The sequence below is a fragment of the Telopea speciosissima genome, chromosome 1, assembly GCF_018873765.1.
Source record: "Telopea speciosissima isolate NSW1024214 ecotype Mountain lineage chromosome 1, Tspe_v1, whole genome shotgun sequence".
Taxonomy (NCBI): Eukaryota; Viridiplantae; Streptophyta; class Magnoliopsida; order Proteales; family Proteaceae; genus Telopea; species Telopea speciosissima.
In genome coordinates, this window is record NC_057916.1 from 57,633,089 (window position 1) to 57,650,461 (window position 17,373).

A 17,373-nucleotide genomic window follows, 5' to 3' on the forward strand; every position below is an offset into this window, starting at 1 on the left:
TTTGTAACTGTTGCTTTATCATGCATGCATGTTATGTATGTTGCTGCCAGTCCAAATTAGACAGCCTTTTAGGGTTGGTTTGTGTCAACCACTCAACCTTAGGTTAGCATTGTTAATTTTATAGGAGAACCTAGCTTCTAGGTTTCATCCTACATCACAAACCCTCTAATTAGGAAACTAATTCAAATAAGGAAACTTGGAAAATAAATCTGATGTCCTACTCCTTAACCTATCCAACTAGAAGATAACATGATTATCCAAATTAAATAAATAAAAATTCTAAATATTCTACTGAACCAAAACAATATTCAGACCCGGTTCATCCCCATCTAGATTACCAAGCAGGTTCGGGCCGATCCATTCAGCATCTATGTATTCCACCGAAGAGAGAAACTACTTTTACCTATTATTAAAACAGCTTAACAGATTACACTGCTCATCATTATTGCAGTTCAGTTGACACTCAACATAGGCTTTCTTGACAGGTTTTAACATGGAATTCCATAGAAATTTTGGATGATGAACCCAAAAGCCTTCAGTAATCTGCTACCATCAAAATTTCAGGTTCACAAGGTGATATAGAATATAGATCATGCCTTGATTTTCTCGTTCTTTCTGATGAATATACACACATTATATCTTTCATATAGAAACTACAGTATTTTCTCCCTTCTCTGTATGTGTTAAGTAATTGAGATCTAAGGCAAATGAGGAAAAGAACAAAAGAATGTGCCAAGATAAAATCCATTTTATTGAGGAGATAATAGACACTGCTCACCATCAGGCAACAACGCAGCTCAATGGGCTTCAAGAATGATCATTATTGAGATATTCTGTGGGTTCTACCCTTCTAAACCGGCACAATGTGAGAGTGTTATCCTGACCCTCTATGCAAGTCATCAGGACTACATGAAGCTTACCTTTGATAGATGATCATTTGGGAATATGGATCCATCAATGATTGAAAGCACATACAAAGAAAGAGATTTGTTATCCAGCTTCATCAGGTCCCGTATTACAGGGTGACTCGAACAGAAGATCAAACTTCCATACCATCTGAGGTTTGCACCCTCTCTTGGCCTTCAAGACTTAAAACCAATGCAGATTCAGCTATGGTTGTCAGATGGCTTAAATCGGATGCTGAACGTAAAACTAAGTCAAAGAGGTCTGTAACTAAGCTTCCTTGATAAACATCTCAGTTTCTTGGATGTCTCATTAGACCAACAAAATACCTGATGAACATGCAAAAAAATGACCCCACAAGGCATCTGTATATTTTAGGACTTACCCTAAGCGCTGAAGCTGTTGGCTTCCTTTTGCCTCTATTTTGACTTTCTAATTTTATTTTCTCTATAACTCCGCTTTTCTTCATCTATATTCTATACATTTCCACTTTCTCTTCATCTTTAACTAAGTTTTTGCATTATCCATTAAAAAGAAGTGAGAAAATGAACAATTTGATGCAACCATATTTGCACAATTTTATATATATATAGTTAAGTTTAAATGTTCAATTAAACGCAATTGCACTAATTATCATACTTATTATCTTCACAAGTAGGATGTGCGTTTGAATTTAACCCTAGCAGACAGCAGGATCTTGATACGAGATCAAGACCAGGTTTGCACAAAAATTTTAATTGTGACCAATGGCATCTAAATATCAATTTTCCTAACACTCTCCTATTTATAATCGATTAAAGTTTAAACTATTCAGAGAAATATAAATAAATAGAAATATAAATAAATACGATGCAGCTCTGCAATAAACAGCAGTATAAATTTTCACCTCCAATTTGTGAAAAAGTTAACAACTCCAGCTTCAATCCAACAAGTAGGGATGAATAATGATATAGTTGATAAAATCCAGGTAATGCCAAGTGCTAAGGTTTTAAAAAAAAAATAGATACATAAGACCCAAAAATGAATGGAAAAGATATAGCAGGGAAGGAAAAGGGAAAGAAATGAACTAGTCCTGAAATTTACCAACCAAAACTCAAAGTAGACATAACTATATGAGATAAAAATTCCTTTGTAACCTGCATGGAAGCGATCTCTACCAAAATAGGAACTCCAATTCTCAATTTCCACAAATTCAACCCCAGCAAAAGCCCAAAAAAACAAGAAATAAAAAAGAAAATCAAATCGTTGCACTGACTGAAACAAAACTGAAGAGGATTGATTACTGACCACCAAGAGTAATAGCCGACATGATCGAGCTTGAGCACTAGCAAAACTGTGAAACAGAGAAGAAAGGAATGGGCTGCGAAAGCCTGTGCAGATTTCGCAACTCTCCTCCAGTTCATCGCTTTCCTTCGAGGCATAACCCCCTCAAATACCCCCCACCCCTCACACACCAGAAAACGAACCAAAGAAACAAAACCAGAAACCAAAACACTCTCCCTCAAGTTACCGATCGAAACTCGGTTTAGACTCGAGATTTACGGCGCCACTTGAGCTTCAAGGAAGAGTAGCCGTTGCAAAACAAATGGCAGAACCGAAAACCAGACACAGTTTTCAGTAGGCGCCAATTCAAGAGACCTTCAAAGAACAACTCTCTCTCTCTCTCTCTCTCTCTCTCTCTCTGTCTCTCTCTCTCTCTCTCAGATAAATGACTTCGCTTTCACGCCAAAGCAAGCGATGATTCACTTTTTTATTGTTGCTTCCACTATATACTTTTCTTCTCTCAATTAATTAATTAATCAATCAGTGCGAGGTTACGGTATTCTTTTTTTTAACGGGTAAACGAGGTTATGGTAGTTTATGTATGGACAATATGCCCTGGACCCACTGCGCAATTACGAAATGAACAGCTTGGATCTGTAGTCTTGTACCAGATTTGTTTGATAAGGATAAGGTTCTTTTGGTCATTTAGCAGAAGACTTTCGTACATATTAACAAAAAATAAATAAAAATAGTTAGATATTTCTAGGCTTAAGAATGTAAATGACGTGGCATGTGCGGCGAAAAAAATTGATTCTAATCGGACATCTAATAGATCGATTTCATGTACGGTAGTACGTTCCGAATAATTCCTCTTGGGACCCGACCCTCTCCGGAACCAACGGGATGCGGCTGGGAGCACTCGGACGCGTGTCCAGCCGTTGGATGTGGAGGGATTGGCGTGTTGGAGTGGATTTCTTTCCTTCCTCTTGAGTAATAATAGTAACTGAAAAGATTTTGACTTGGATATCAAAGGTCCATTCGAAAATCACATTGATTGCGACAAGAGAGAAGTTTTTGTACTTTGTGGGGGGTATTGGTGTGTTTGGATTAGGAAGGTGATCTTTGATAAAGTTAATGATAGGAAAAGTTACAAGATTACCTAAAATTGGGTTTCTTATAAAATTATTTGTTGCAAATGCTAATCGGATCTGGGTCTTGGACTTGATCCATGGCGCTCATGAGGGGCGACTTGACCCAACCTGCAAGCAAGGGGAGGGAGCTGTTCACTTTTATGTGAACGACTCCCTCTCCTCCTTTCCTAGTTTGAGTGAAAGACTGCAAGGGAGACTGAGGGTCTTGGCTATAAATAAAAGCTCTGACCCCAAGTCCCATCATAACATCATTAACCAAGATTTGTCACTCTCCCCCTAGGATTTGTGGTGTGAAGTTTTTTTTCGTGGAGAAACTTTTCAAGATATTCGAAGATCGTGAAGTTAATAATCAAACCCGTACGAGATCTTCTTCCGCTATGTTCTCATCCCCGTTTAGGTAACACTCTAACGGGTGATGATTTATTTACATTGGTATCAGAGCCATTAAGATTTTGGTTTGCTATGTTTTTTATTTGGGATGAGAGAGATTTGTGACGAATGCTCGCAATTTTTTGGGGTTTTCAATTTTTAATCCACAACCAACGGCAGTGCATGTTGCCGAGGTAGTGCGCACCACCGCAAGTTGTTGCCATTCTGCACAGCTACTACATGCACATCGGCCTGCCGTGCACGCATCAGTTTGGCTACGCACCTGTACGCCCCCTGGCCCTAGCCCGTGCTCCTACTGTGCGCTTCGTGCATGTCGTATTGGCGTTCTAAAAACCCCCTGAATTTGTGTTTTATTTATTTTGGAGGTGAAAAATATTATATAAAAATATAAATAATATGATTATTTTTCCTTTTGGAAAACACCACATTTTATCTACCCAATCCCTGCTTGACACGAGGATCGACTTGGATTGCAAGTAACCGGCCCACGACCAGAAAAAGGGAGACCACAAACGAAACGGTTATACCAGCCTAGACTCGTCAGCAAGGTCAGTTAAGAACTTCCAAGTGGCTGAAGGCTGATAACCGTAATTCACGTGCGAGAAGGTCGAAGATCCCGAGATTTGGGGAAAGAATTCCCCTTTGTGGAAGGGTTTTCTAATCCTAGCATAGGGGGACCACTTAACCAGAAAGGAAAGCCCTTTGGCGAATCCAAGGAGGATCATAGGGAAGGGATTGGGAAGAAACCTGTATAAATAAGGGTCCTTGCACCCATGTAAATTCCTTCTTTGACCAAGAGAGAAATCAAGAAACACAAAAGATTGTTCTCCGTTCTCCATAATCTTTTCTAGTCCAGGCTAGCTTGAAAGTTGCAATGTTTGAGGATCTTTCTTTGAGCAACATTCTTTGGCGTTGTTTGTGGGAAATGAAGAACAAAAACCTGTGAGGATTCCACCATGACAAACACCCAGAATTAATCAAAGATTTCTAGGGTCGTTGCCGCCGTTGCTCCTGCCGTCGCTCAGGGAGAAGCTCTGGGTGGACTTGTAAGCTTTCACAATGAAGGAGATGATCCAATCCTTGATGTGAATGAATCACAGCAAGAGGAGTCTCAGTCGAGACTCCCCAGAGACCCATTTCAGTACGTAACGATAGAACAATTTGATGCGCTACAGGCTCGATGGCAGGACATAAGGGATCAGATGGTAGAGCTGCAACGCAATTTCTTGCAAGGGATCCAGATACCACCATGTCCACCGCAGGATAGGGAATGAACCCCTTCCCTTGAGCACAGCGAGAACCACAATAACACGAATAATGCTCGACAGAAGGATAAAGAAATCCAAGGGAAAAACATGCGCCAAGGTTCCCAAATGACCAAAGTTGAACAAGATTTAAACGACAAAGTATTAGAGCTGCAAGATCAAATCCAGGAGGTCATGAGAGGAAAGAACCTAGCCCCAAATCACGAATTCCACTTCACTACCGATCTAGCCTTTATTGACAAGATTCGTGCGGAACCTCTGCCAAAGGGATTCAAGATGCCGGCCATTGAACTATATGCGGGCACGACAGATCCAGAAGATCACCTGAAAACTTTTAAGTCGTTGATGTTCTTTCAAGGTGCCTCAAACGCAATAATGTGTAGAGTGTTCCCCTCTACCTTGAAGGGGGCAAGACAATGGTTCTTGCGCCTCCAGCCACGCTCCTTGACCAACTTTGTAGAGGTTGGAAGGGCTTCTCTGGCCCACTTCGTGAGTAGCAGGGTCCACAACAAGATAGTTGCCAATCTCTTGGCTATAAAGCAGCACCCCGATGAGTCTATCAGGGACTTTCTCATGAGATTCAACAAGGAGGCCTGGAGGTGCGAAACTTAGACCAAATCGTGAAGTTCCAGGCTCTGCGCAGCGGCATCAGGGATGTCGAGTTAAAGAGGTCCCTGATCATGGATGAACTGACGGATATGTATGAACTTTTCTCATGCTGCGAAAAGCACATCATGTTACACTCGCACCCCAAATATCCCCTTATTCCCCGGGGTAGTTTAGACCTTTACCTATGGGGCAATGCTAGGGTGGCACTGGCCAACACTTGAGATCCAAGATTTAAAATATTATAATAAAACCCCCTCAAAGTTTTAGAAGTGTGGGCCAAAGCCCCGCCACTTTCCTTGAAGTTTGGGCCTTGACAGCAGCACCAGAGTCACGAACAAACTCACTCTTACTGAATCCGCTCGAGGATCCGTCTATGTTGTCATCAACCTTCTTGGTTTATTTTCCGGTGGGGCCCACATCCCTGTGTCCCAGACACCCTAATTAGACCCTTGGGCTAGATGGATCCCTACCCTTGCCATTGGATGGTTAGTTGGACCATAAAAATGGGCCCACAAGGCTTAACTTAGGTGAATAATGGGTTTTATACACCCTAGCCTAGACCAAACAGACCTTAGGGGACAATTAAGTCCTATGGACTTAGGGTGTACCCCAAACATGACCCATTGGACCTAATGGTTATGACTAAGACCAAACAAGCCCTAAGACCTAACTAAACCCCATTTTAAAAGCCTAAGGGCTAAACTACATTCTAAGACCCCTAAGCCAAACACATCCTAAGGACCCTTCTAACCCCTTAAAATTAAGAGAATCCCTTCATTCCCTTATCTCTCCCCCTCCCAAACAAATCGTGGAGGAGATGAGGCAAGAGAAGAAGGAGGAGGAGGAAGGAGAGGCAAGAAGTAGAGGTGGAAGAGGAATGAAAGGGAAAGGGAAGAAGATGGGAGCTATGCCAAAATGGCAGGCTACCCCACATCTCCTTCTCTTGTTGACCGGACAAAGAAGGAAGAAGAAGGTGAAGGAGAAGAGCTGAAAAGGAAGGGGGGAGAACAAGGGGGCTCACCTAGCCTTGGATTCCACCTCTCCATTGGAAAACCTCACCAAGGTAAGCTCCCCAAACCTAGCTCTTCCCCATTTTCATTTGATTTTGGTAAACTCCTTGAGCTTGGACTGACCTAGAGTTCCATTTGGGACTCAAGGTGGAGTTCGGTCCCTAGATGAAGCTCTAATGGAGCTGACCTAGACCTGGTTTGGACTCCTTGGTGCTGTATTTGCAACCATGGCTGTTGAATCCCTAGTTTTGAACTTGAAACCCAACCCTTGGACCCCAATTGAGACCAAATCTTGTAGGATCTTAGATTCATGAGGTGAGCTTAGGATCTAGTGACCCTAGGAAGGCTTAGACACCCCCTCCATGATCCTGAGGTGCTAAGAAGCTCCAAGCTTTAAGGTGGAGCTGCAGCTCTTTGAAATCTCAGAAGAGACTATCGGCGGACGAACAACCAGATCCATCTATTGTGGTACCGCCCGTCAGTCCGCTTAGTGCAAACCTTGCGAAATGGCCTGAGCGGACGAAGGCATGGATTCACTCTGTTTGCCTCTGCCAGGGACCTGTTGCTCTCGGGTCTATCTCAGAAAATTGAACGGATGCAGGGGCGGACCCAGGAAGCACATCCGCCCGTGGATCCGCTCCTTTGTATAATTGTCCCAGGTGTCGAACGGATTAACGACCGGATTCAACTAAGAAGTTCAGTTCGTGGGTCCGCTTGATCTGATTTTGCCTTTTGGCCTGAACGGAGTCAGGGACAGATTCACCTCTGTTCAAATCGTCCGTGAGTCCGCTCGTGCTGTCTTAGTTGAAACTTGATTTTAACCTTGGGGGCCTAGCATGGGACCCTCCTATACCTGTTTTAATGATTTCTTTTATATGTCTAGGCTGGTGCACCGGTGAGATTCATGTGAACCACGCCGGATGATACCAGATGTTTAGTGAGATTCATGCCAATCACGTCGGGCGACACCCGTGTTAGGTGAGTGGGTTCTGGGTGACCTTGTTGGGTTTGAATATTAAGCATGGTATGGTATATTTATAAGCATGGTGCACATTGCATTTTATTCAATTGTGAACAGTTGAGAATGTGATAGTATGCTCACCATTGTATCGGGCTACGGTGACCTTGTTGGGTTTGAATATTAAGCATGCTATGGTATATTTATAAGCATGGTGCACATTGCATTTTATTTAATTGTGAACTATTGAGAATGTGATAGTATGCTCACCATTGTATCTGGCTACGGTGTTGGGTGTGCCGGTATCGGAATCCCAATTTAATTAAATTATGAAAACTGCTATATGTCATCCTGATCTGTATGTGTCGTGCCATGCTGGTACCCGGGTACTAGATGAAATGGGACGTTGATGCACCCGAAATACCTCTCAGGATGATAGGACTTGAATATAGTATATCTGCGGCTAGGATGCTTGTTTCTTTATGCTATGACCCTTGTCAATAGGGGTTTATGTGTTGGATAGCTTGAGCACCTGTGGTCTGTAGAGGTGGGAGAGGCCAGGACAGGGGTAGTAATGGTTATCGGGGTTTGCCACTGGGTGGTCATGATGGCTTCTATCGGCGCAGGTCCCTTCATGATAATTTTCGGTTTCACTGAGGTGATAGGATAAGTGCCCTCAGTGTCTCCCAAGTTATCACAGTAGCATATACTTGAGTGATAGAATTGTGTGCTAGGTGGAAAATGAATCTAACATTAGCATGCATCATTTTGCTTGATATTGTTTGTGTGGTGTATGCGCATTCCCCTTTGCTCCCTCATTAGCTAGTGTAGCTAACCCCATTGTACAACCACTTTTTAGTTTATATATAGATAACCTCTTGATGAGCACTGTTGGATGCGAATCAAGTGGAGTTGATGACCGTGGCTTGGATGTAGATGTACACCCAAGGCCTTGTGCCCTTGGGGCAATTCTTTATTTATTTGATTATTATATTCATTCTACAACCAATTATAGACTATATGTTTACTTATTAGGAGAGATTGAATGGTTACGAACATTTGTATTGTACTATGTGTTATCATTAGAGAACCGATGCTCTATAATTTCACATATTTTAAATTTGATTTCGCTTCTGCTAACTCTGTGATTGAAATGATTTATTCCTTTTGGTACATTCTTTTCTGTCGTCATAATGTGATGACAGGGTGGACTATGGTTCGGGACACTGTATCTGCGATCCTGGTCGATGTTTGGATGATGTGTGATTGTCTCAGTCATACCCCTATGTGGCAATATATCTTACATCGGGATAGGGGCTTGACACATTAAGTTGGCCGAAGTTCTTGTAGCCAAGCAAGAAAAAGAAGGTAAACCCGAGAAGAAAAGCCAAGAAAAGAAAGATACACAAGTTGGGGAGAACAACCCGAAGCACGACAAAGAACAAAAGGAGGGGAAGAGAAAGAGAGACGACAAGGCTTGGGTTACAAAGAATGATGCAGGACCAAAGCCGGTTTACACGACCCTCACACACAATTGGGCATATATCCTGAATGAGATTAAAGACCAAGTGACCTTGCGTTGGCCCACCAAGATTGTTAAACCCGTGCACGAGCGTAATAAGAGCAAATACTGCAGATTTCATCAAGACCACCATCAGGATACCGAGGACTGTAGGCAATTGAAGGACGAGATCGAAGCCCTCATATAGAGGGGCCGTTTAAGCCGATTTGTTAAGAAAGATGGTAATGAAAGGAGGCAGGAGTATCGTCCCCGGGAGTCTGAGGAGAAGGCTAAATCACCTGCTCGGTTGGATAGTGAAGATCGGGCAAGGGGGAAACGACATACCGAGAACGCACCACTTAGAGAAATTACCACAATATACGGGGTCCGAGGCTGGGAGGTGAGTCCTCCAATTCTCATGCTTGGAGCGTCTTCCAAACAGATATGCTCGATAAGAGAAGAAGGAACGAACATCAGAACACGTTCTCGGAGGAAGATTTATCCGACATACAATCTCTTCACAATGATGCCTTGGTAATCAAAATGACTATTGCCAACTGTACTGTGGCCAGGATCCTTGTGGATAATGGAAGCTCGGTTGACATCTTGTACTATGACGCATTTGAGAAAATGTACCTGAAACCTGAGATGTTGAAGAGGGTTGAATCTCCACTATATGGATTCAACGGAGCCCTGGTGCACGTAGAAGGGTCAATTGAATTGTTGGTAATAGTAGGGACGGAACCCAAGCTCTCTACAGTGATGATGAACTTTTTGCTGGTGAAGGTGAACTCCACCCACAATGGGATACTGGGTCGACCAGGGCTCAACGCTCTCCAGGCCGTGGTCTCCACCCCCCACTTGGTGATGAAGTTCCCTACCGGTCAGGGAGTCGGGGAATGCCAGGGAAGCCAGATAACCTCTCGAAAATGCTATGAGGGTTATTTGAGGGCCAAGGGTAAGGAACCTTAGATGCTCTTAATTAACCTGCAAGATGATCGGGACAATCCCGCGCATGAAAGAACGGAAACAGTAGAGGATTTAGTCCTAATAGAAATCATTAAAGGAGACGGGAGTCATACCGTGCAGATCGGAGCAGGCCGGGAGGCGAGCAGAGGAGCAGCCTTATGGATTTCTTGAGGACCAATGCTGATATATTCGCATGGTCGGCATCAAACATACCGGGAGTAGATCGGGAGTTGGCCAAACACAGGCTCAGTGTGTATCCTACTTCCAAGCTGGTTTTTCAGAAGAAGAGGGCCTTTACCCCAGAGTGACAATAGAAGGTGATTAAAGAGGTGATCAAATTGTTAGAATCAGGGTTCATAGAAGAGGCCATCTACCCAGAATGGCTTTCCAATGTTGTAATGGTGCCCAAGCCTAACGACAAATGGCGGATGTGTATAGAGTTCACTGATTTGAATAAAGCATGCCCTAAAAACTACTACCCTTTGCCTCGTATTGATTTACTAATAGATGTAACGGCCGGCCATGAAATGTTAAGTTTCATGGATGCCTATTCCAAATATAATCAGATTAGAATGTACGAACCGGATATCTTGAAGACTTCCTTCATTGTCGGAAGGGATACATACTGTTATACCCGTATGCCCTTTGGGTTGAAAAACATAGGAGCTACCTATTAACGATTGGTAAATCACATCTTTAAAGGTCAAATAGGGCACAATATGGAAGTCTATGTGGACGATATGCTGGTAAAAAGCTTGAAGGCAACAAATCATGCCGCCGACTTGGGAGAGGCATTCCAAATTTTGAGAGAAAGCAAAATGAAGTTGAACCCAACCAAGTGTGCCTTTGGGGTAACCTTAAGGAAGTTCCTCGATTTTATGGTCTTGAGAAGGGGAATAGAGGCAAATCCGGCTAAAATCAAGGCTATACTAGAAATGCACCCACGGGGCAGAGTCAAGGACCTACAAGAACTGATAGGGAGACTGGCGGTACTAGGAAGGTTCGTCTCAGCTTCAGGGGACCGTTGTCTCCCTTTCTTTAAGGCATTGAAAAACCGAGCCCAGGAGAGATAGGCAAAAGGAACTAGGCTAACTTTTGAATGGACGGAAGAATGTCAGACAGTGTTCACGGATTTGAAAAAGTATTTGACCAATCCACCACTCTTGACCAAGCTGGAGCCAGGGGACACTCTTCAGCTCTATTTAGTCATAACCGCGGTAGTGGTACATGCGGTATTAATCCGAGGAGGTGTTCGGGTGTAGAGACCAATCTACTATGTTAGTAAGGTGCTCCTAGATGTCGAAACTAGATATAACAATATCGAAAAGTATGCTTATGCTCTGGTAATGACCGCACGGAAGCTAAGACCATACTTTTAAGCCTATACCATCGAGGTAATAAAAAATCAGCCTTTGAAGAAAATTCTGGCCAAACACGACTACTCTGGACGACTGGTAGCATGGTCGATAGAACTTGGAGGATTTGACATCCAGTACACACCCCGCACTGCCATCAAGGCTTGAGCCCTCACAGATTTTGTCGTCGAATGCACTTTGCCAGACGATGAGGTAACGCTAGAAGATAGTGCTAGGGAGTTAGCAGAATCCTAGACTCTATATGTGGATGGTTCGTCCAGCAACAACGGATGTGACGCAGGCCTAATATTGATAAGTTCGGGGGGATTCTTGGTGCAGTACGCACTAAGATTTGAGTTCTAGACCATGAATAACAGAGTAGAGTATGAGGCCCTAATTGCCGATTTAAATCTAGCAAAGAGTCTGATGATAAAGAATATCACTGTCCATAGTGATTCTCAGTTAGTGGTCAACCAGGTGAATGGAGAATATGAAGCGAAGGAACCGCACATGGCACTATATCTGGGAAAGGTACGAAACTTAATAGATGGGTTTACTCACTTTCAAATATTACAGGTGCCCTGAGCACAAAATGCTTCTGCAAATGCACTCTTTAGGCTAGCCACCTTGGAGTTCCAAGACCCAGGCCAAACGGTGTACATAGATGTTCTCGATGCATCGAGTATAGAGGAAACCGAGGACATACTGCCCATTGAAGTTGAGCCTTGCTGGATGGACCCCCTTATAGCCTATCTCCAAGGGGGCACACTCCCAATAAATAAAGAAGAAGCTAAAAAGACAAGAATGAGAGCAGTGTGGTACACAATGATCGGAGGAGTACCATACAAGAAGGCCTACGCCATGCCCTACTTGAAATGCCTCAGGCCATCTGAAGTAGAATACGTTCTTAGGGAAATCCATACAGGCATTTACGAACAACACTTGGGGGGTATAGCATTGGCCCACAAGGTCATCAGAAAAGGGTACTTTTGGTCATATCTACGAAAGGAAGTAATGAGTTTTGCACACAAATGCATCAAATGCCAAACCTTCGTACCGATCATGCGTCAATCGGCCACAGAGCTCACTTCCATCTCTAGTCCATTACCTTTCGTAGAGTGGGGAATGGACATTCTAGGTCAATTTCCAAAGTCGTTGGGGGATAGACAATTTGTGGTAATGGCAGTTGATTACTTCACCAAATGGGTGGAGGCAGATGCCTTGGCAAAAATCTCAGCTACGAAGGTGTGAAGGTTCTTCCTCCATTCCGTCATATACAGATATGGCATTCCAAGAATACTTATCACGGATAATAGAAAGCAATTTGAGCAAAAGTTTAAGGAATTCAGTGATCAGAATGAAATTCAGCTACGTAAGACCTCGTTGGCACATCCCCAATCTAATGGCCTCGTAGAAGCCATGAACAAAATCCTATTGGATGGGATAAAAAAGAAGTTGGAAACAGCCAAAGGGTTGTGGGCCGAGGAGCTGCAAAGCATTCTATGAGCGTACCGACCAACCACAAGACTCATAACAGGCGAAACACCATTTATGTTGACATATGGAACCGAGGTAGTGATCCCTATAGAAATAGGAGAAACTTCACTGAGGGTACATCTCTATGATCAAGAAGCTAATGCGGAGGAACTAAGAGTAAATTTGGACCTGTTGGAGGAAATTCAAGAAATAGCACGTGTAAGGAATGTCGCGCACCAACAACGAACATCACATCATTATAATGCAAAGGTAAAACCAAGAATGTATCACCAAGGAGACCTTGTACTTCACAAAGTAGAAACCATTGATCCGAGAGTAATGGGAAAGTTAGCGCCCAATTGGGAAGGACCATACAGAATCTCCAAACAAGTGGCACCAGGAGCTTATCATTTGGAGACGTTGGAGGAGATACCCATACCATGGTCTTGGAATTCAAAAAATTTGAAAAAATTCTATCAATAAAGGTCAGTCGTCGTTTGTTTTAAATCAACTTGGGCTCGTATTACTACATGCTCATATTATAATGATCAATAAAGGCATCAATATTTGTTTATCATTTTTACGGAGCCATGATTAATTTTCATAAGTAAATCTTACATGTTATTATCAATGATGTACAAAAAGATCCATGGTCACCCAACCATAATGGTGAGTTGTACCATAGTGGCGTTCCACAAAAATTCCGTGGTCATCCGACCATAATGGTGAGTTGCTCCATAGTGGCGTTCCATAAAAAATCCATGGTCATCCGACCATAATGGTGAGTTGCACCATAGTGGCATTCCACAAAAAATCTATGGTCATCCGACTATAATAGTGAGTTGCACCATAGTGGCGTTGTGGATTCACCTAGAGGGGGGGTGAATACGTGAAGGTAGGGAATTATAAAAACTAATGCGGAAATAAAACAAATTACCAATGTAATGACAATCAATAAATCAAAAGTGACACAAGAGATTTATAGTGGTTTGGCCAATACTTGCCTACGTCCACTCCTCTCACTTTAGAGAGAATTTCACTAAAACAAATCTTGAGTGTGAGCAAGAGAACTCGTACAACTCTTAAATAATGAACAAGAGAACTCAACAACAACTAATCTTAAGTTAATGAGCAAGAGGACTTAATCTACTCTTGATTCCGAGCAAGAGAACTCAACTTACTTATAAAGTAAAAATGAATGTACTAAAGGATTAGAGTTACCTCAATCTTTAGTAATGATATGCTACCTTTCAATCTTGAATTTTAATGCAAATTGAATGAAGGAAGCTAAGTGAGAGTGAATGCCTTGAATGAGTGCTTGAATTCTCACTTGAAAGTTACTTATGTTTGGAGGCTCTTGATTATGATTAGCAGTGATGTTTAAAGCCTTAAATAAGTGGGTATTTATAGGCTAGATGGCTTAAATTAATTAGGAATCTAAATTAAGATCGGATTTCAAAAGCCATATATAATCCAGTATGCTGGATTACCTAATTTCTATATTGAACAGAGGAATAATGGTCAAAATACAACACTAACATATTAATCCGGTATGCTGGATAGCTATCTGGTATGCCGGATAGCTATCTGGTATGCCAGATTAGGGTAAAACAAAGGCTAAAAAGGATCCGGTATGATCATAATCCAGCGTACTTTGGAGGGCTACTGTGACCAATTTCCAGAGATTCCCATTGATCCGATATGCTGGATTGGACAATTTCTATGGAAATTGACCAATTCCAATAAGGGGTTGGTTGGGGGGGTTCCAAAACTAAATGGTCACATGACTTAGGGGTTCAATTTTCCTCCTAAGGACATTCTAAATGAATGTATGCGTGCGTGTGTGCATTACATCATTTGTGACTTTATATTTACAAACAAAAGATTACAATGTCTTCAATTATTTTCAATCTTGACAAAACCTCTTTTGTTTAGCCAAAGCCTTTTATCTTCAAAGATGGACTCTTTGACTTCCATGTCTTTGGAATCATCTTGAGCAGTATTCTTGTATGCGTTTGTATATGCTCTTGTGTATGCTCCCCCTCACTTGGTGCTACGCTCTCATCTAAATATCTTACACAAATGTTAGTCCAAGAGAGGCTTTATTTGTTATCATCAAAACATGGCTTGGAATATATGAGGTGTTTTCCTCAACAATCTCCCCCTTTTTGATGATGACAAATAATCTAAGTGAATAAAATAATATAAGCAAACAATAATTAAACATATCATGGATTTACAAGTAAAAAGTTCCAAGCATAGATATATTTCATTCCAAAGCATAAAAATTCCATACATCAAACATACATAAATAATCCAAACAAATTCCAAATTCTAAATTCCAAACAATACATTTTATTCCCATATACTCTCCCCCTTTGTCATTGTCAAAAAGAGGGTGAATAGAAATCCTGGATTTGGATCAAAGGGTGGAATAGGTGGAATTGAGCTTGATGCACCGGGAAATGGTGGTCTAACTTGTCACACCCCAAACCACCCCCTGGGAGGATTAGGTAGGTGACCCGAATTGCATAATGAAAATCCGCCAAATCCCACGGATCTAGAAGCAGTTAATACATTCACGGTCTCACATTTGTGACATTACTACAAGAAAGATCAGAGTGCTGCAGATAAACTACAATTATAATAACAAAAGAGAAAGCGTAGCGATACGCGAAATGATTGTGATATACATATACATATGTAAGTTTGATACATTCCCCAGTACAACCCACAAACTGAAAAGTGAAGTTGACATATACATAAGCGAAAAGAAAGTACATATATATACAGGGCGAGATAGCTCGACCCCAAAAAGAAAAGAAGGAACTAAAGCAGAAACAAGGACGGCGATAAACTCCTGTCAAAAACAAAAAGGAGTCCCCAAACAAAAAACATCAAGGGCGCCCCTCAACGGTCTTCATTAATAACCACTGAGAACGCTCGCATCATCGGTATGACCTCCGTCAGGGTCCACACCAATATCATCATAATTACAAGGGCTCTCCTCCTCGTAATGAGCCTCCATGCCACAGCGGCATCCACCTACAGAATCATCTAATAGAAAAACATATATAAAAGAGTGTGAGCCCCACTGAGCCCGTGAGTAAAACATATCATCATGCATGTATATGCAACCACAATCCACATGATCCTACATAATATGCAAGTCCAGATTAATTATTAGCCACCTAAAAATACAACTAAGTCAGGTTAGTGCTACTACAATCCCCAATACATGTATCCCTAGTGTGGGCTTGGTTACCCTTTCCCGTGATACACCCATTGAGTTATCGGAGAGGACCAACCGACTCCAGCATCTCCCTACCCAGGTCAGCCCGATCGGCCCTCTAGATTAAACTTATGAGGTAACCGACTTAATATCAATTCACCTTACCGGTGCATAAACTTTGTTTGGTATATAGCCATGATTCACCTATCGGTGCTTCCCAAGCATGTAGCTCAAGGCTTCCTGGCATATTTGCCCTGGGGCATCCTAGCTGAGCTGAGGCTTCCTGGCGTAAACGTTCGACGTTTTACAGTAGTCCTCACAGTCATCCAACACCTTAATGTTGGCAAGGGTGTGTAGCACGGGTGATGAAACTCTAGCCCCATGTCTATATGGCAACGTATGAGTCAAGCAGTGTCAATCGTATCCCATTCTACGGGCTACCACATGCCTCATTTCTAAGCCGACTACGACATCTAATCTATCATTCACACTCATTATGATATATTCAAGAAGAATTGATCAACAGTCACACGATGTGTAATATTTGAGAGATTGAATTTAATTAAGTAACAAGCAATATAATTGAAGAATTTAATTGTTGGAATAATAATACTGTTACACGTATATGCACGATAACATTTCACTCACCTGGGTCTGGTCTTAGGAATTTAGTTATAGTTTTAGTTCCGGCTGCAGTTTGGCTGGAGGCCTCGAGCGCAGGATCAAACCCTAGTTATAAATCAAAAATATGTTACTTAATATTCCAACCTATTTTTGGATGTCCTAGGGTTGATCTAAGCTCACTGGGTTGACTCGGTGCACAATTGAATATCACTTGGAATTCTCTGGGCCTTGCACTGGGCCTTAAGCCTATGTCCCGGTGCATCATCCAGAGATTGTGACTTAGGGATAGAATGGTCATTTACCATAGTAGTACATGATTCTAGGTCCAAATAACCACACAACACTGATTTCAACTTAGCAGTGCTGCAAGACCAACACAGACAGGGTTTCCAAGCCCTGCGGGGCCCACTTGGGTACCCAAGGTATTCATACATGTGGACAAATGTGGGGAGGGGTATTTTGGTCATTTCCCACCTCCCTACACTATTTTATGGTCCATGGATGAAAATCCCCCAAGAAGATCAGCAATTCTGCAAACTTTCATTCTCTGGGCGATGTCTCTGGGCGTTAGATGCATCGCCCAGTGCATCGCCCAGAGCCTGCAAATAACGTGAGTAGGTTGAGATTCCTAGGTTTTTGACCATGGGCAGTGCTCTTATCATCCCCC

At 42.3% G+C, this 17,373-nt stretch overlaps 1 protein-coding gene across 1 annotated transcript in view; it reads right to left on the reverse strand.

The window, feature by feature from the left end:
• Positions 1-2,542, reverse strand: part of LOC122649099 — an 80,311-nt gene extending 77,769 nt beyond the window's left edge. The window contains exon 1 of the mRNA XM_043842461.1: positions 2,191-2,542. Coding sequence (XP_043698396.1) covers positions 2,191-2,324 — 134 coding nt within the window. The 5' untranslated portion in view covers positions 2,325-2,542. The remainder of the gene's footprint in view (positions 1-2,190) is intronic.
• Between the last annotated feature and the right edge of the window lie 14,831 nt (positions 2,543-17,373).